This window comes from Macaca mulatta, chromosome 2 (assembly GCF_049350105.2).
Source record: "Macaca mulatta isolate MMU2019108-1 chromosome 2, T2T-MMU8v2.0, whole genome shotgun sequence".
Classification (NCBI taxonomy): Eukaryota; Metazoa; Chordata; class Mammalia; order Primates; family Cercopithecidae; genus Macaca; species Macaca mulatta.
In genome coordinates this window covers 110,198,125-110,217,323 of record NC_133407.1, presented here as the reverse complement: position 1 = coordinate 110,217,323, position 19,199 = coordinate 110,198,125, and the positions used below count along the sequence as shown (strand labels likewise).

Sequence of the window (19,199 nt, the reverse complement as noted above, 5' to 3'; positions counted from 1 at the left end):
TCACAGGTCCCAAAGGCAGGGGGCTGTGGACAGGATGACCTCTCTGTGGGTCTGTAGAACGAGCTGTGTTCAGAACCAGGGCTGGTTGCTCAGGATGAAGATGTGGGCAGACAGGGAGACAGAGACCCTGCAAGATCCCAGAAGCCTCATCCCCAGCCCTGTGACCCGGCTGGAGGCTGCCCTTCTGCCTGAGCCCAGTCTGAGCTGGTTTGTGTCTGGAAGTCCTAGGCTCAGCCTGATGAGGTATAATGATTCACGTGGCAGCTGCCACTCAGCACATTCCAGCTGTAGCCCCCAGCGCCCTGCATGTGAGGCAGCTGGCCCCAACCACCCTCAGCCATTGGGCACGTTCCTAGGGCCCCCCTCCCTGGGTCTTCCAGGGTCCTGGGGAGGGTACCACTCATTAGAGTTTCCAAAGTACTTTTTGTTTCGCAAGTTAGACGGGGAGGCAGGGAGCTCGGTGATACCTGGCCTCCAGGTGGGGGAAACGGGACCAAAAAGCAGAATGGACTGGCCAGAGGACATAGTGAAACTATGACAAACAGCACTTACGGTGCTCCTGCCCCAGCTGCTCTGAAGTGCACTGCTCCAAGGGGTATCTCGGGACACGTAGGCCATTCTGTGACCACACCAGCGGGAGTCAGTGGGCAGTTGTGCCCAAAGGAGGGAGAGCTCCCCTGTGCTCTGTCAAGCCTCCCTGTTGCCCTGGCTCTCGACCGCCAGAGCCTCTCCTTCCCCTGAGTCCACATGCACTGCCCTGCTCTGCCCACAGGCCCCGTCCTCCCTGGCCAGGGAAGCAGGAGGCTGAGGCCTGTTCTGCTCTGACGTGTGGAGCCCTGAGCCAGACCCCTTCCTCCTCATGGCCTCAGTTTCCTGATCTGTTGTTAACAGTTGGGCAGTTTCAGGCTCAAAGGGGATCTGTAAAGTGCCCAAGCACTTGAGTCTTGGATGCAAGTAGACCTGGGAATCTGAAAACCTGAAGGCCTTTCTCCCCTCGAGCCTTGGGCCTGCCAGTTTGTGTTCCTCCTGTGGGCCCCAGCCCAGGGCTCTGGGGGGCAAGTCTGGCCCTCAGCTCCGGGGACAGGAAGTTATATTTTGGTCTTGGGTCCTGGGGAAGAGGCAGGGGGAGAATGGCAGCTCAGACCCAGCCATGTTTACTCGGGCCCGGCCCCCTCCGAGCTCAACAGGCTCCCATTCATTGGGAGCCCCATAAACCCTTTGGGGCTCCCTGAGGTTCAGAACGCCTGGATGCCAAGGCTGGCTGCCGCCCCCTAGACCTGCTGGGGGCCATGGGCAGCAGGTGGGGCATGAGTGAGGCGTGAGTGGGGTGGTGGGTGGGAGCCTGAGACACGCCTGAGTTTCCAGGTATTTGCAGTGGAGTAACAGTTCTTGCCCCATGCACATTGTGGAGCAGTTGGGAAATCCAGGGAGACGGTGGAGGTTGAAGGGTTCCTTCCATGGCCATGGGGCCGTCAAAACTGATTTCTCTTAGATCAGGCCCCAGAAGGGTGTCTCCTCAGACTAGGCTCCCGAGGGCATGTCGTCAAATCACATGACCCTCAAGGCAAGGCTGAGACTGCTGTGCCCAAACCAGAGCTGATGTCCCTGCTGAGACCGTATACCTGGCCTTGGGTTGTTGACAGTCCACTGCCTGGCAGGGCGGGCGTGGGCGTGGGCGTGGGCGTGCATCTCACTGGAGTAGGGCAAGTCTCTGGTCTGTTCCTCATCTGTTCAGCAGGAGGTCTTCACTGGAAGGGGAAGCACTGGGATTGGATGCTGGGGGATGAGGCCTCGGGTCCGCGTCCCTCAGTGTTGTGTGTTGTCATCTTTGTGCCCATCTCTGTGCTTTTTTTGGGGGAGTTAGAGCATCGTCCCGAGGTCCCTGGAAATGGAAGAGAGGCAGCAGCAGTGTTCGATGGGAAGAACTGTGGCTTGGGGGTCCAAACCTTCTCTAGCTTTCCCATGACCTGGAAACCATTCTGTCCCCACCCAGGTCATCAGTTCTCCCTGCCACAGACGGGGGTTAGAGTGGACTCTCTCCAAATCCACCCCTAGCCCTGCTGTTCCCAAGGGCAGCTCTGAGGGAGATTCCTGATGGCATGGTGGCAGGGAGTGGGGTAGGAGAAAGGCCTCCCCACCAGATCCCCTTTCAACAGTGCTCCCACATGCCCAGGCAACCTGGCCAGCCACTGGGGACACTGGTTGGAGGGCCAAAGGGGGTCCTGTTTCCCAGACGCCTTCTGGGTGGAGTGTGACTTCCCGCTCCAGTGGTTGTAAAATCCCCAGAAGCCTAGTGCGTCCCTAGTGTGTATGTGTGGGGGGGTCTGTGCCTCGGAATACCCCCTCCCAGGCGTGTTTGACACGTGTTTCCGCCTCTCCCGGCATGGGCTCCCGCTGCTGCTATTTATAACCTTTAAGAGCTCCTGCCGACTGCAAAGTTTTCTTAAACTCAAAATATCACCGAGGTCCTGGGCACGCGTTCCAGAGGCCGGCTGGGCCCTGCGGTTTGAAGGGAGGTGGGGGCCAGGAAGGAGGAGGTGGTGGGGAGGGGGTTAGCTCAGACACTGGGTCCTTGCCGGGGGCTGTGGCCGGGAGACTTCGGTTGGAGAACCCCTAGTCCTGACACTCCTGCCCTGTTAGGCCTGGAGGAACCCTCTATGTGGGTGGTCCTTGGTCGTGCAGGGCCAAATCTCTGGGCCTCAGTTTCCTCTCACTCTAAATGCCTCAGGGGACACTGTCTGGGGCAAGGCAATGAGCTGGCGGACACTGGGAACGTCTCTAGGGCTGGAATCAGGGGTGTGTCTCCCCCCAGCCATCCTGGAGGCTGCACCGAGTCTGCCTGGCCCAGAGGCACCGTGGACATTGGCTGAACTGGCTGGAGAGGGGAAGCACTTGGGGAAGTTTATAAAACCGTGTATGGGAAAGCGACATCCAGAGAGGGGCAATGGCGTGCCAAAGGTCACCCCCCTTATCCAGAGCAAGTCTCCAGGCCTTCAGACACCCGTGCCCTCTGAGGTGAGCCTCTTTGGAAGAGGCTGAAGGGCTCTCACTGGGCACAGGTGGGTCACCAGTGTGGAGGAGGTGCTGGGCGTAACGGGAGGTGGCTAGGCATAACTCAGATGCCTCCCTCAAGCTGGAGGGGACACTGGCAGCCAGTCTGGCCCAGCGAGGTCAGGCCTCTGCACAAAGTCATACGCCAGCTCCTGCCTGCCCTGACCTCTGCTCTATCTCTGGGGCCTCTCTGCCTCCCAGACTAGTCATGACCTTTTTGGGGAGGCCAGTGGTCTAGGCTTCCTGCAGTCCTGCTGCATTCCTTCCCTGAGCTGGTGTAGGGGCTGTGGAGGCAAGGGACTGGAGCACTGAACTCAGGGCCATCCAGTACATCCTGTCCTCACAGCAGCACCCTGTCTCAGCACAGCTGGCTACGGAAGCCACTCCTGGCCCCATGAGCAGAGTTGGGTTCAAGATGGAAGAGTGACCACCCCTGCCCTCCACCTCAGCGGCTCCACATCCATTTTCCCAAGCAAGCATAACCACACAGGGCTCCTTGGAGGTGGAGTGGGGCAAGGAAGTGATGACCTTGCAAACAGAGGAGGATGAGGAGGAGGAGGAGGAGGAGGAGGAGGAACAATGACGTGTTCTGCAAGCTCAGCCCTGCCTTCCATGGCCCCTGCATGCACCTTACTGTGTGTCGGGCTCAGCTGGGAGATGCAGAGACTTGAGAGTTTGGGGGACCCAACTCCCTGCCTAGCCCCACTGCCCTGTGTTCCCATTCCCTGAACCCTCCATGAGCTCTTGGCCTCTGCCCCTACACTTCTTGCTGTCTGACTTGTCCTTCCCTTCTCTGCCTGGGTGGCTCTTGTTTGCCCTCCAAAGGCCCCCTCCTCTCTGAACCCTTCCTGGATCTGCACCCTTCAACTCCCAGCAGAGTGAGACCTCAGATCTCCTGGTTTGACTAGAAAATTTAGCACAGCATGATAGGCTGCTGCTTCTGTCCCAACAGATGGCGAGCCCTTGAGGACGGGGCTGGGTTGTCTCTGTGGCTCTGCTGAGAAGCCTCCATCTCTCGGGGAGGGCACACCTATTGGCCAGAGCTGTGGACTCCAAACACCCTGCTCCCTCACCTGTTCGTCTCTCAGTTGCCATGGGGTGGCTCAGTTTCCTCATGAGCAGGTCCCAGGATCAGAGACAGATCTCTTCATTGTTGGAACATTTTCCTCCAAGGAACCTTATGAGATGGAATCCACCTGACGGCAGCTTCTCAGAAAGCCAGGGAGCAGCCCCAGGGGTTGAGCTGGAGCCTAACCCTGAGACAGGAGCTGAACCTGGCATTGGCAGAGAGGACCCACCCTCGGCCCCCATCCCAGACTAGCCTGGCTGTCCCTGCAGCTGCTGCTGTGAGACCGTGGGAGTGGGGAGACTGGCATGTCCTCTCTCTGGACCCCAAGGTCAGGCGAGGAGGGGCCTGAGAGGTGGTGGCGGCTCCTGGTAGCCGCAGTCAATGATGGTTTCTTCTTGTTTTCCTGCCCCTGGGAGCTGTATCTCCAATGATTCTAGGTGGGGCCGGGGCCGTGAGCATGCTGGTTGGGGGTGGGCTGAGGGAGGGGTCTCGGGGCCCTACAGCATCCCCTGCTAAATCCCCCACAGAAGCTGTCCTGCTGCTTATGCTCTCAGACCAGGACTCCTGAAGGCAGGGCCCCCCTTTGGATGGATGGGCTCACTGTCAGGCAGGGATCTCTGGGGGCACAGGAACTCCCCAGCCCCTCCCAGCTCATCTGCAGCCTTGGATGAGCCCCTGTGTTTATGCAGAATTCCAGCCAATTGTTCCCCTGTTGTCTTGGCTTCAAGCTCCAGCCCTCTGCCCCTCACTGAGACCTGGCCAGGGGCACAGGCTGAGGCAGTGGGGAAGGAGGAGACTCAGGTCCAGGGATGCTGCACCCTGACTGCCCTGGGAGGACCGTGCACCTGCTGAGCCCACCTTTAGGAAACTCCTGCCCCACTGTGCAGGTGTGAACACTGAGGTCTCCACAGGGAAAGAGGTTCCACAGGAGTCAGTGATGGGGCCAGCACCAGAACTGAGTTCCCAGCCAACACAAACCCAATCCCAGGACCTGTACCCTCATCTGCTTTGGATGGGAGGATGATGGTCCAGTGTCTCCTAACATTCCACTATCTCCCCAGAACAGTTTCTCATCCAACCCAGCTCCAGACCTCTGGGGCACAGAGGCATTTACCTCAGCCCTGGCTCTAAAACCGCATGAGGCTCCCTGGAGCAGAGGGCTCCAAGGCCAGATGCTGCAGAGAGCTGGGCTCCTGGCCTCACCCTTACCGTCTGCTCTAGGCTCTGCATTTGGGGGTTCCTGTGCTGGTCTGAGGGGGTTACTACACATTCCTGGGTACCTGTGAGTCTTTGAACCTGCTGTGGTCTCCCCACAGCCCTCAAGGCTGACCTGATGGGAGCTTGCCTGTCTCCCAACCATCTGTCCTTCCCTTTTGTCTTCCCTCTGCTTACACTGAGGTCCAAGATCTGGGAAAGGAATGGGTCGGGAGCCTTCCAGAGAGTCCTTTCCCACGAGAGCCAAGCTCTGACCCCGTCCTTATCTGGCCCGGATGTGCCAAGAACAACACAGATGCTGAAGCTCCAAAGCCCCAAACCAGGACGCTGACCTCCCCGCTCAGCTAGTCTGCTTGGGCCTCTGTTTCCCCTTCTGTGAACAGGGTGGGATGGGGTGGGAGGAGGCAGTGGAAAGGTCCCAAATGTCGGGATGCACACATTCACACACACACAGATGTGGACACTACCGTGCCAGGCAGGCCTGGTAGGATTCCCTGATTTTGGCTGCCTCCAGCCCTGCTCCTCCTTCCCAGTGCTCATTTCTGCCTGGAAATTATACTTGCATGTTCTTTCTATACCTGTGAGCTAAAATATGTGGTGCATTAGGTGTATGTGGGATAGTGCATGGATGTGTATGCAAAGGCATGTGAATGTGTGTATACATGTGTGCGAAAGCCTGTGTACGAAGAAGTGTGGACATGTGTGCACAGGCTTGTGAACATGCATGCAAAGGTTTCTATGAAGCATGAGGATATGTGGTAAAGGTGTGTGGTACAGCGTGCCTGCTCTTGGCCCAAGCTCCCTTGGGCTAGGGTTCCTGAGTGCGTATCTGCAGGCTCCAGGACGCTACGTGTGCACACACACATTTCAGTGTGATTCCTGCTGTCCCAGTACTGGTGGAAAGGGACTAGGCAAAGGTGGAGTAGGTAGAGTAGGGAGTGTCTAGGGTCCCGTGGGTATCTCCAGACAGACACACATCAGGGGTGGGTTAGCCTGCCTGGGGATAGTGTGTGTGTTTCAGACATAACCACACTGGGAGGGTGGATGTATAAATACTCACACAGGCAGGTACCAGAGTTGACCCTAACTATTCCTGGCTGGGAGCTTGGGCCGTTTTTAATGCAGCATCCATACCCTGGGCCACAGAGAATTTCTGTATGGCCACTGGAGGCAAGGCCACAGCTGGTTCCGGGAGGGGCCAGAGTGGGGAGAGCCCTGGGTGTAGGGGGCCACCATGGCTAGGTGGGGTCTGCAAGGGGGCAGGGAGGCCCTCCCAGCCAGCACTCCCTCTTCACTGTCACCACCACTGTGGCCTCCTTGTCACCCTCCTGTCTTCACCTCCATCACTGTCATCCCTGTCCCAGGCACTGCCTTCTTCATCTGTCATCCTGTCCCTCTGTCCAGGTGCCCATGCCCACCCTCTCTCCTTGCATCCTGGTCTGGTGCCCACTCCTTGTCCACTTGGAGCTGCTTGAGGATGGGTGAGAGGTGGGAATGAATTTGGGTTACACTGGCTGGGAGCCGAGGTGAGGGGTGACAGGATGGTGTGCATTCGTGCGTGTCTGCAGGCTCCAGGAAGCTACATCCTTCCCTGGGGCAACATTTGTCCCTGACCCTCCCACCAACCCTCTCTCCCCGCTGTTTCTGACTGCCTCATCTCTCTCTTTCTCTGTCTCTCTCCATCCTCCCATCTCTGTCTCAGTCTCTGTGTCTCACCTCTGCCATAGCCAAGGGTCCCTGTCTCCAGTTTCTCTGTGATGGCCCAGGGGAGCTGCTTCCTCTTCCCAGCCAGCGTGAACTGTTTGCCTGAGACAGTCGGTCCATCCACTCAAACAACCACTCAATTCAGACTCCTCGTCTGACTGACGGGTTTTTTTTCCCCTGCTAAATTTACTTGCATTTTTGACTGAATTGGCCATTCAACAGAGGTTGTGTCCACATGCCCCTTCCCCACCCATGCCAACAGATGAACAGGCTCACAGACAGACACGCACACAGAGCCAGGAGCATGCAGACACGCTCATGCCCACGCAGAGTCACAGCCTCGTGCCCATGGTGACACATGGAAGCATGCAAGATGACACACTCCCACAGAATCACACATGTGGCCTCATCCTCTTGTCCATGGTTACACGCACATAGACTATCCACACCTGTCCAGCCACACATGTTCACACCTCGTGTGGCAGTGTCTGCAGGTCCTCAGACCTATTCTGGGGAAGCCTTGGGGAAATGGAGGCAAGGGGAGGGAGGAGTGTGGCCCAGGGTGCAGCGCTGGGCAGAGGCCCAGCCCAGCACCCAGGGCAGCCTTGGCGGTCTCCTCCAAGGCCGGCTCATGGCGCACCCTCCTTTCTTCCTCAGTCCGTCTAGGTGGGGTTTCTGGTCATTTCAGGCCGCTGCTGAGCCCCTGCAAACCTCAGTAGCAGCTCCCAGACCCCGATCCTAAAAGGGGAGTCTTTTTTTTTCTTCCAAGGACAATAAATATTTGCTCTTTGGGAAGCTGCTGGTGGGAGAGTACAGGGTTTGGCCCAGTGGCAGGGAATGTCCAAGGCAGTTCAGGGAGGCCACAGGCCATGCTGTGGGGAGGGGCCAGGCCCCTGTCCAGAAGCTGGACCAGCAGGCAGAGCTGGGGAGCTGGGGCTCAGGGCTGCACCTTGCTCCATTCCTCCCGACCCAAGCCCCAGGCCTTTGTTTTCTCAGCTCCTTTGATTAGCACATTGGCAACCCCTCCTCCTATCCCAGACCCCCGTACCCCAAATCTCACCCCTCCAGAGCTCCCACGACCCCTTGGCATCCCAAGACTCCATCTCATGCATCCAGAATGCACAGACCCAACTGATGCTCACTCTTTGGACTAAACAGGGGTGCAGTATCTCCAGACACATTTTCAATCTCCCTCCTGAGACTAGCTGCTGAGAGTGGGGCTGAGGTCCCCCAGTGCAGGCCCCTGAAAAGTCAGAGCCATGCCTTTCTTCCAGAGTGGACCAAGCCTGGCCAATGCTGTCCCCATCCTGTCCCTCATGAGGCTTGGGTCCCTAGAGGCTTCTGCCTGCCCACCCCTCCCTCATGCTGAATTGGGCTCCCAAATATAGCGGCCGTGGCCACAGCCGGCCAGGACACCACAGCCCTAAGCGTCAGTCCTGGGCCGGGATCAGAGGGGCAGGAGCTGATTATAGGTCCCTGGGCCAAAACCAGGGTTTGCCTGCCAGCCCGCTGAGCCCTGCCACCCCCACCCCTAGAACCACAAGGTTGGAGCATCTGGTCCCCGTCAGCACAGTGGGCAGAGGGAGGGGCCTGAGGGTTGTGTTTGGCCTGCTCGAGGACAGAGTTGTCTGTGTGTGGTGTGGGGGTAGTGAGGATGGGCTGGGACTCAGGGGCAGAGACTGTCCTCTGAACCTGGAATCACATTGCCACACCCATGGCCATGGTATAGGTGGGGAAACTGAGGCCAAGAGGAGCAGGGACCAGCCCGGGTCACAGGAGCATAGGGAGTCTACTGCCTACCCCTTGGGTACTCTTTTCCATCCCTCAAGGCCGGGGGCTGTGCCTCTGGGAAGTGGGCTCCATCCTGTTAGTGGCAGAGCGGCCTTGCTGGGAAATCCTGCCAGGAGTCGGACTTTCATCTGAGGCTCCAGGGCCATGGGATGGTGTAGAAATGTATCTCCTTCTCCTGGTCCTTGTGCCTGCCTCGTGCCACCTCTAGTCAGAGTTGCTGGGTAGCCCTTGCCTCCTTGGGGCCACGGTCTCCCCATCTGTGCAGCTGGACAGGGACCTAGGGGCCCCGCGTGGGGTCTGTGTCCGTGGGTGTCCAGCGTGTAGCGGTGGGTTCACATCTCTGTGGACACACAAGTGGGCCCTGGTAAGTGAGCTATAGCCCACGGGCCTGCCCACACCAGGACAGGGTCCCCAGGACCTGCTGCGCGGCAACATTTGACCTACTTCTAAGGCTCTGGGTCTGGCCCAGGCCGTGTTCTCGACTCCTCCGGGAAGTGTGGGCCTGCGTCCCAGCCCAGAGGCTGTGGGCCAGGAGGGGCGGGACCGGCAGGCCAGGGCGGGCCAGGGCTGCCTGCGGAGCCTGCGGCCCAGGGGACAAGGGCACGTGGGGAGCCCGACCCTGTTTCCCTGCCTCTGGCTCTTGGGCCCAGGGGACAGCTGGCCCTTACCTCCTTCTGCCCACCCTCCACGTGGCAACCGTAGTCTGAGCTCCCCAAATTGGCTCTGACAGGATGATGGACATTCTTCATGCCCTTCTGAACGCTACCAGGGAGATCTGCCAAGCAGTTACCCCTGCTGTTGCCAAGAGTGTGACCCTCTGGTGCCCCTTCCCACTGGCCTTGTCCACACAGGGCCACGCGGATCTGGAAACCCGTCAGCCCCTGTCCTGGGTCCTGGGTCTGGGGTTTGGGTTTGCAGTCCTGGAAGTCTGGGTTTAGAGTCCTGGGGCTTGAGTCCCGGATCTGGGGTCTGGGTTTAGAGTCATGGGTCCTGTGTCTGGGGTCCGGGGTCTGGAGTCTGGGTTGAAGGTCCGGGTTTGCCATCCTGGGTCTTGGAGTCTTCGATCAGGGTTTGGGTACCAGGATCTTGGTCTAGGTCTCCACAGTCGGGTCTAGTCCTGGAATCTGGATTCTGGGTTCTAAGTTTGGCACTCAAATTGTGAGACCTGAGTCTGGGGCCTGAGCTTGGGTTTCTGGGTTCCTGATCTGGGGTCTGGGTTGAGATCCTGGGTTCTGGGGTTTGAGTTCAGGAACCAAAGGTCGGTTCCCATCCCTTCTGCGCCCCCTGCTGGCTGGTTGTGGTCCAGTCATTGCCTGTACCACAGGGGTCCACCTCACCTCTTTAGGCTGTGAAGAGCCCGCCTGAATTGCGGTGGGCATGGGAAAGTGGTGGGTGGGCTTGGAGGCAGCTACTGGCCGCACTAGTGTCCCAGAGTGCCCTCTGCACTGCCAGAGCTCCTGTCAGTCAGTTGGCAAATCTCCCCATCTCTCCGGGCCCACTCCAGGACAGGGTTTAGCAAGGGGTTCCAGTACCTCTGGGAGAGGTGGGTAAACTGAGATATTTGGAACATTTGTTCATCCAGCATTTATTGAATGCCTATGGTGTACCAGATCCTGCGAAAATGTAGCTGTGGAAGAACAGAACATTCCTCCCTCCTGTGATGGCTGACATTCATAGGAAGGCAGATGCACGGAAGACGCCAGGTAACAAGAGCTTGGAAGAAGGCTGGCGTGGTCGGGCTTTTGTGTCTTAGTCCACAGACTCCTCAGAAGTCAGGGCCCACATCTTTCCCACATTCCTCTTGGCTAGGGGAAGGGAGAGGTAAGGTGGCTGCCTGAGAGGGCTCTGGGACATGGTGTGTGCCAGCCTGCAGCACACTGGGCTGCAGCTTAGACATCAGAGTTTTGGGAGCTGAAGCGGTAGGACCCAGATCCCCGGCCCTGGCTCTCCAGGCCCCCGAGGCCCTGCCCAGATCCTGCCTGCTAGGCTGACTCCTGAAGGGCACAAAGCTCAGGTTGGGATGTGGGAGAGAGAGGGGAGTGCCAGGCATGGTGTGGCCTGTTCTTGCTGCCCACTGCTGCCCATCCTTCCTCCCTCCACCCTCAACTCTCTGCCCACCTTCCTGCCTCCTGTTCACCCCCTGCCTTGCTCCCGGCCTCGGTGTGCCTGGGAGGGCTCTGGCTGGTCCTGAAGAGTCCCTACTGGGGACTGGGCAGTTGTTATAGGTCTGAGGGTGGGCCTGTGGGTGAGCCCTGGGGCACTGTTGCTCCCAAGCCAGCAGGGGCATGCCCAGAATCAGAGCTCAGGTGGTCACCATCCTGGCCCTAGCTTTCATCTGGGTCCTGATGAGGGAGTGAGGATGGCTCTGTGCACCCTGTCCCTGCTGCAGGACCACGTTTGCACTGTGTGTGACAGAAGGGTCCCAAGCCACTGCCTTGACCCTGCCATGCACAGGTGGAGAAAGGTGGCACTATGTGGCTCTGGCTGGCTGCATGAGCCTGCCCATCCTGGATCACAGAACTGGACGCTGAGGCTCAGGATGCTCTTGTCACTGGCTTACCCCCTTTTGGGCCGATGCTGGGTGGTTTCCAAGGGATGGCAATTGTGTGAGGATGAAAGAAATGAGATGGGAGAGGGAGCCCTGTGTATGTCCTCTGCTCTGACCCTCTGCTTCCCTCATGATGAACGCAAGAAAATGGGTCTTGGTGGTGGTGTCTGTGGGTGGCTGGGGTTCCTGTGTGACTTCCAGAGCCCGTTGTCCTGAGGGTCGGCAGGCCTGGGTGGTGGGACCTCCCCGGGGCCCCTCTGCATGTCCCTCTGGCTGTCTTCTCCCCTTGTGGTATTTCTGGCTCGTCTCTACTGACCCTCCCCCCACCCGTTTCTTTCTCAATACTGTTGCCAAACATCTGGAAGAAAAGTGAAAAACTTGCCCCCCCGCACTCCCCCCGCCAGCCCCGGATGTTGTCAGATTTCCAGATGTGGGTGTTCTGCCCTCCAGATGAGAGGCAGAATGTGTTCCAGTCAGGAGCGGGCCGGCCCCAGTCCTGGACTGCTGTCCCTCCCTGTGAGGCGGAGTGACAGGATGAGAGGGACTGGGCCCAGTAGGAAGACAGCAGGGCGCACCAGGTAGAGGCCCTGGGCCCCACGGCACCCTCTCAGCTTCAGGCTTAGCCCCTCGCCACACCAGGGAAATCCCTGGGGGTGGGGGCACTGCCTCTGAAGTTTCTATCAAAGGCTCCAGGCACTTAAAAATAACCAGAAGCGCCTCCTTCCCATCCCCCAGGCGCAGATGCTGGGCAAGGAACAGAGCCCAATGTGTTTGCAAGATGTCCCCACTGTTGGCGTCCCCGTGCGGGAAGAGCCTTGTGCCACTTCAGCCTTCCCACCTCCCCAAGTGGCAGTCCCGTCAGGCTGCACTCTGTCACTGTCATCTGCTGAAGGCTGGGCCTTGGGATGGACCCTGAGGGCCCGGCACTGCAGGATGGGCACTGGAGGTGGGCACTGAGTGGTAGGAATGGGGATGAGCGTCCTCGAACCGGGACAGACCCTGCTCGGCAGCTTGCGGTTCCTCAGAGAGGCAGACCCTCTCAGGGCCCTTGCCAAAAGGGTCGGCAGAGGGCAACATGGGGCAGTGGAACAGCACTGGAGAGAGCTTTCTGGAAGAGGGCCAGTAGAGCCGAGCCTTGAATGTGTCAGGCAGACGGGGCGAGGGCACTCTGGGCAGAGGGTGCAGTGGGGAGCCAGGCCTGGGGTGTGTAGGGAAATGTGCGTCCCTGGGGGCTGTAGAGAGGGAAAGGAGGAATCCAGGGGTGAAAGCTGAGACACTGGTCTCTAGGCCAGCAGGGGCTGAAGAGGGAGGCTGCTGAACTGGCCTGGGGCGACTGCCCTACAAGGAGCAGCATCCTTTCTCTTGCCCTTTGTGGGGGGTTCCTGGAGACCCTTGGACCCATAGCCAGGGCTACAGCTGCCTGCCATGACCAGATACTCACATACAGACACATGTAAACACCCAGACATAAACACACAGAAGCAACACCCGCAGACACACTCACATAGACATATAGACACACACACACATAAAGACCCAGACCCACAGAGACAAATGCAGACACCTGGGCCATCCCTTACATAGACACAGATATGGAGCACACATAGGCACACACAGAGTCCCCCACCATGGAGGCACCCAGACAACACACACAGGTGTACACAGACCCCTCACCAACAAACACAGACACACAGAGACCCACAGACACACAGACACCAGACACAGACACAGAGACAACACACACAGACACATGCTGACCTCCGCCTTCCCCCACGTGGACATGGTCATAGACACAGACACAGGTACAGGGGACTTTGATGCACAGATGAGAGCTAAAGTTCAGAGGTGCCCTTAGGTCATCCCAGTCCTTCTGGTCCCAAAACAACACGTAGCGTGTACTTGGTCCACCCTTCTTCACCTCTTCATCTTACGGACCTGCGGAGGGGCAGCAGGGCCCTGTGTGGGTATGTGCGGGTTTGCAGAAGAGTGTGTGTGTATGTGTGTATGTGTGTGTTAAGCAGTGGCCTTTGTCCCCCTTTCTCCCTCCCCCTTCCCAACAGGTGATTGGGAGGAATGGAGATCCCTCCTCCCCTACCCATTCCTGAGCCCGAACAATGCCCTCCCCAGGCCCCAAAATAGCCCCTGAGCCTAGCCATATCCTTTTATGGCCCTGTCCCTATTGTGCACTGCAGGGGTGGGGCTGGGGTCATGAAGTATCTGGGCAGGATAAAGGCCTGAGCGAGGCGGCTCACCTACCCTGCTTTCTGCATTCTTCTTTCCACATCCCTCTCTATACTTACAGCCCCAATGGCCCCCAAAAAGCCAGAGCCCAAGAAGGATGACAAGGCGGCCGCCAAGGCAGCTCCAGCTCCAGCTCCCGCACCTCCCCCTGAACCTGAGCGCCCTAAGGAGGTCGAGTTTGATGCTTCCAAGATCAAGGTGGGTATGGGAGCTGGTTGGTGGCAGTAGGAGCAAGGCAAGTGAGTGGATCCCAGAGTGGACCTAGCAAGAGGCAGGTCAGGCTCTGGAAGTGAGCACTGAGCTGACGCTGGAAGCTTCTGTGCAGAGGTCAGACAAGCCCTGCCTGCTTCAGGCATCAGAAAGGCAGCAGCAGGAGGGATGATGGTCAGACGTTCTGCAGGACTCCCCTGGTGCTGCTGAGAACTAAGGGTGGGGTCTCGACTGGGGTTTGAGTCTGGACTGTCTTTTCAGTGGTTTTGGAAATGGGTTCTCCCTTGTCCTTCTCCCTGGACTTCTCATTTGGGGAATCCCGGAGCCAGTGGGAGCCAGGCAGGATTTTCCTTCTTCAGCTGAGGGTCCCAAGTCCATACAGGGTGGATGAGATGGGGAGTAAGAAGCAGGGCCCCTGTCCAGGCTGGGTCTCGCTCAAGTCACCGAGCCCAAAGCTGGTACAGCACTTCCGGGCCTCAGCTTTTAGGTAGGGAACTTGAAGCATCAGCTGACTGGGGACATTCTGAAAGCTGTGCAGGAAGCTGGTCATGGTGGTATGACCAGTGGCCCCAGGAGCCCTTCCCCAGCTGGGAAGTCTTTCTCAGAGTCTAAACTTGGAGGGAGCCATGACTCCCACCTGTGGCATCTGCATAGCAGCACGTACCCTGTGTCCTGCCTGCTCCCTGTTCTTGGCTGGGACCACTGCTGCCCTGGCTGCCTCCTCAGGAGCCCTGTGGAACCCTCCCCATCCCCACACGCCCAGCAAGACCTATATTCCATCGGTGAAGTCTTGCCTCCTGTTCATGAGCCCTTCCCAGAGACACCTACCATGTCCTTCGAGGCAAGGGTTCAAATTCCAACTCTGCTCCATTTTAGTTGCCAAGTTCTTCAGTGCTCTGAGGTGTGGTTTCCTCAGCTGTGAAACAGAACTGCAAGTCCCCTCTTGCAGGGCTGCTGGGAACCATTCAGAGTATATGCATCTGGAGTTGGTCACCCCAGGTCTCAGGCTTGCATTCTGCAGGCCTCGTGGTGAGGCTCTGACCACAGCCATGGCCCCTGGTGGCATTGTCCTTTCTCGCCTGGTCTGAGGTTGGCACAGACACCCTTCTGAGAGGTAGGGACGATGAGACCCCTCATGGGCCCTCTTCCCCCTTCCCCAGGTGGCAGGTAAAGGGCAGGGAACCTTTCCCAGGAGCCCAGATATCCTAATCTCAGCAGGCTTCCTGGTAGAGAGAGCCCTCAGGGAGCCAGGAATGACAACCTCTTCTTCCCAACCTGTTCTTCTGGTCGAGCCGGAAGCCAGGAGGGACAGACATGGTAGGGTGGCCCTGAACAGGGTGTCCCTCTGTGCCGGCATGCACTGTGGACGTTGGTGGGTCCCCGAGGCAGCAGCCATGAGAGAGACGTCAGTCATGCCCCTCCCCCAAGCTCCTTTCCCTCGTGTGACCTTGACCTTGGGGCGAGTGACTGCAGTGATAAAAATAGACCTGGTATCCGGTGAGGAGGGGGACACTGGATCCCTGGAGGCCTCTTGATTGACGTCAATCAAGGTGGCCCCAATGTGACTTCAGCAAACACTCAGCAGCACTGCCCCGGCCCTGTGCTGTCCTGGGGTGCAGGAGCTTCCCAGGGGCCTACAGACAGGGTGTGTGAGAAATAGGTATAGGTGGGGCTGGTGAGTGATTGCCCGGTCTTGAGGGCTCAGGGGTCTCTGTGAAGGCAGACGTATATAGACACATGCTCACACACACACATTCACACTTGTGCTCACCCCTGATGCTGCCACGAGCCCTCAGCCTATACCACTGCCCTTATTCCTCCTGCCACCCTGGGCCTTCCCATATCACTTTTGCTGACAGTCCTGCCCACCAGGCCCCAAGCAAAGCCAGCCTGACTGGGGCTTGCGTCTTAAGGCACATCTGTCCAGAACCAGGAGCATCAGGTAAGGCCCCCACTGGCCTGAGACCTTGGGCATGCGGCCTCCCTCCTCACTGCTACCCCTGATTCCACCGAGAATCAGGGGCTGGGTGCACACAGACTCAAGGCCTTCTGGCTGGACAGGTGGAGGGGTCAAGGAGGCAGGAGAGCGTCAAGGTGGACTGCAGGAGGTCCTGGGGGTGCAGGCTGGGATGCTGGAATGGGACAGGCTGAGACAGTTGACATTCTGGGCTGACCACGGAGTGCCCAGGAGGAGGCGTGGTCCTACCTTTTAAGCCGGGCATCTGAGTCTTTGGGGTCTCTTTTCAGATCGAGTTCACACCTGAGCAGATTGAAGGTGAGCAGGGGTCTTGAGTCCAGGGGTTGCAGGATTGGGCTGGGGTTCCCTGGTCTGAGGGTCCTGCCAGGGGTGTGGGGAGTGGGGTAGGCTGAGCCTGGGAGTGTCTGTGGCTCACTGCCCTCTCCTGGCAGAGTTCAAGGAAGCCTTCATGCTGTTCGACCGCACACCCAAGTGTGAGATGAAGATCACCTACGGGCAGTGTGGGGATGTCCTGCGGGCGCTGGGCCAGAACCCCACACAGGCGGAGGTGCTCCGTGTCCTGGGGAAGCCAAAACAGGAAGGTAGTGCACCTGCCCAAGAGCCCCCAGAGTGTCAGTCCCAGAGAGACTGCCTGGGTGGGCTGCCATCCATCCTACGGGATAGCATGAGAATCTTTCCCGACATCCTCCCGTTGTCCCAGTGAGGACACCGAGGCCAGTCACAGGGCCATGCTGACCAGGAGACATGCGGTAATGGTTTGCTAGAGCATCTGGCTCCATGCTGATTTGCCAGGCCTCCTGGTGGTAGGTGCTGACACCTACGGAGGAGTGAGAAGGTCAGGCAGTGACAGCAGTGGGCAGTGGGATGCTGTTATCCCAGTCCTTTGGAAGGATCACTTGAGGCCAGGAGTTTGAGACCAGCCTGGGTAACATAGTGAAATTCCATCTCTACAAAAATTAAAAATTTAGCTTGGCATGGTGGCATGCACCTGTGGTCCCAGCTACTTAGGAAGCTGAGCCAGGAGGATCCCATGAGCCGAGGAATTTGAGGTTGCAGTGAGCTATACTCACACCACTGTACTCCAGTCTGGATGACAGAACAAGAAGACCTTGTGTCTAAAAATAAATAAATAAATAAATGAATAAATACACAAATGAATAAAAGTTTAAAGCTAAAAAAAAAAAAAGGGAGTGAGGCCCAAGCCCCCACCAAGGGTTTAAAAGTCCCAGGGAAGGTCTCTGATTGGCCTAGCTGCTCCTCACCCAATCACAGGTGGTGGAGGGTGAGGTCTATAAGAAAATGCCATGAAGGGAGGACTGTTTCCCAAAAGTTGGCAAGGGGTTCTGGACAGAGCCCTCCGTGGTGGCTCAGGGCAGCAGACTCCCTTTGTGAATGGCAAAGGGTTATGGAAACAGTGCATTGCTCAGTAGACTATAAAGTGCCTCGTTGTGGTAGCTTGCTTTTAAATGGCACACTGGAGTAGACTGCTGTGAGAACTGGTGTAGACTGTTGTAGAACTGTGGGGGCGGTGGGGATAGCTCCTCATTACCAGGCACGGGGGAGGGGTGTGCCCACCCCAGCCTTAGACCCTGGAACCTGGGACCATTTTTCTGCAGAACTCAATACCAAGATGATGGACTTTGAAACTTTCCTGCCCATGCTCCAGCACATTTCCAAAAATAAGGACACGGGCACCTATGAGGACTTCGTGGAGGGGCTACGGGTCTTCGACAAGGAGGGCAATGGCACTGTCATGGGTGCTGAGCTTCGCCACGTGTTGGCCACGCTGGGTGAGGGCAGCCTCCTCCCCTACCCCCCTCCTTCCAGGGGCATCCTGGGAGAAACCACTCTGTTGCCCCCCAGGCCTGTGACCCACTGGTGAAATGGAGAGAGTTACATAGTTAGGGAGCCTCAACAGCAGACAACAGAACTGTTACTTAGGAGGGGAATAAAGCAAGCATGCTGGTGCAGCTCACAGAAGGGGGATGACATCAGCTCTGGGGACAGAGCAGGGCAGGAAGGAGCTGTCTTGATATGCTCCCTTCCTTCCCACGACTCCAGGCCATCGTCCTGGTGGTCATTACTCCAAGGTCAAATTCCAGGGCCACAGCCCTAAGTGGTCAAGCAGGTCGAGTGCCTGCCCCCTGGGGATTCTGACCTCTGTGGAGACTTGTGTACCTCCCACTTGTACCCCCACCATCAGCTGCCTGCAGTAGGGGGTCCCTCTTCAAAGTGATTTTTTCCTGCAGCAAACATTTGAGTGCCTACTGTTTCAGCTCTGTGCTGGTCTCTCTCTCCTCTCTCTCTCTCTCTCTCTGTGTGTGTGTGTGTGTCTAGAGGTGGGGGTAATTAGGGGGAGCTGCGGCTGGCACTTTGAAGGGGGACCAGCACAGCACACAGAAGTACGGAGGCAGGAGAATGCCAGACTTGGGGAGCAGCGGGTGGTCTCTTGGCCCCCTCCACCATCCTCTCCCAAGGTCCCCAACTCCACCGCATGGGCCGTTCCTCTAGCTTCAAGGGGCTGCCCCAAGGGACTGCTTCTAGGGAGGCCTGGCTTCCTCCTGGTGGAGGGTCCCCCTCTCAGCCTAGTGGGACAGAGGACAGCACATGCTGCACCCCAGGCCCCTTTTTAACTTGTCATTGATTCTCCTGGCCTCAGAAATGGGGTGATGGCCAAGGTCTTGTGAACAGTGCTGGCTGTGGGAATACTGGAGAGGTTGAACCACTGTCTAGAGGGATTCAGTGGGTGCCCCCACCCCATCATGCCTCTGCACGCACAGTGCTGACTCAGCCTCCCACTCCTGCAGGTGAGAGGCTGACAGAAGACGAAGTGGAGAAGTTGATGGCTGGGCAAGAGGACTCCAACGGCTGCATCAACTACGAAGGTGGGCTCAGCAGGGGCAGGGATCTTCCGGGAGGGGAGTGCTGGGACCCAGGCTTCCAGCCATGGCTGCCCCGTGTTGCATCCCTGCCACTCACTCTCCTCTTCTTTCCAGCATTCGTGAAGCACATCATGGCCAGCTAAACCTCCTGCCCAGGTAGGCACCCACTCCCTCCTGAACCCGCTGCTGCCACCTCCCCACACTCCACCAGCTGCAGTGCTCACTTGACATCCTGCTGCCTCCATCTCCCTCCTCCTCTGTAATCTGCACTGCCTTTGCTCTCAGGAAGCCCAGGGAAGGCTGTGCAGGGACGTCTCATCTCCCATGTGTGATGCTGACACCAGCGGCCTGGAGTCGGGGGAAGGAGGGGAGCGTATCAAGACCCTGCACAAACCCTCGGACCTCTGCGTGGCTGCCATCTCTGGCCCCTCTCAGGCTGTGCTTACCTGTGACGGCAGGCAGCTCCGTCCCCACCCCATGGGCCTCATGAATAAATGCCTTCTTGCCGGC

At 58.1% G+C, this 19,199-nt stretch overlaps 1 protein-coding gene and 1 long non-coding RNA gene across 7 annotated transcripts in view; one reads left to right on the top strand and one right to left on the bottom strand.

The window, feature by feature from the left end:
- The window catches only part of MYL3 (myosin light chain 3), a 24,530-nt gene extending 5,331 nt beyond the window's left edge, over positions 1-19,199 (top strand). Inside the window, exons 2-9 of one of the 6 annotated variants that reach the window (XM_077992533.1) lie at positions 10,441-10,533; positions 13,681-13,817; positions 16,077-16,104; positions 16,239-16,388; positions 17,424-17,597; positions 18,615-18,692; positions 18,804-18,845; positions 18,975-19,199. In XM_077992533.1, the coding sequence (XP_077848659.1) occupies positions 10,491-10,533; positions 13,681-13,817; positions 16,077-16,104; positions 16,239-16,388; positions 17,424-17,597; positions 18,615-18,692; positions 18,804-18,832 (639 nt within the window). In that variant the 5' untranslated portion in view covers positions 10,441-10,490 and the 3' untranslated portion in view covers positions 18,833-18,845; positions 18,975-19,199. Of the gene's footprint in view, positions 1-10,440; positions 10,652-13,542; positions 13,838-15,387; positions 15,772-16,076; positions 16,105-16,238; positions 16,389-17,423; positions 17,598-18,614; positions 18,693-18,803; positions 18,846-18,974 lie in introns of those variants that run through there. The other 5 variants (XM_015131118.3, XM_077992534.1, XM_077992536.1 and 2 more) reach the window with 5 other exon arrangements.
- On the bottom strand, positions 10,400-15,140 carry LOC144339161 (uncharacterized). Its single transcript, XR_013413884.1, has 2 exons — positions 14,658-15,140; positions 10,400-13,313 (listed from the first exon to the last, which is right to left on the bottom strand). It is a non-coding gene; the product is annotated as an uncharacterized LOC144339161 (long non-coding RNA).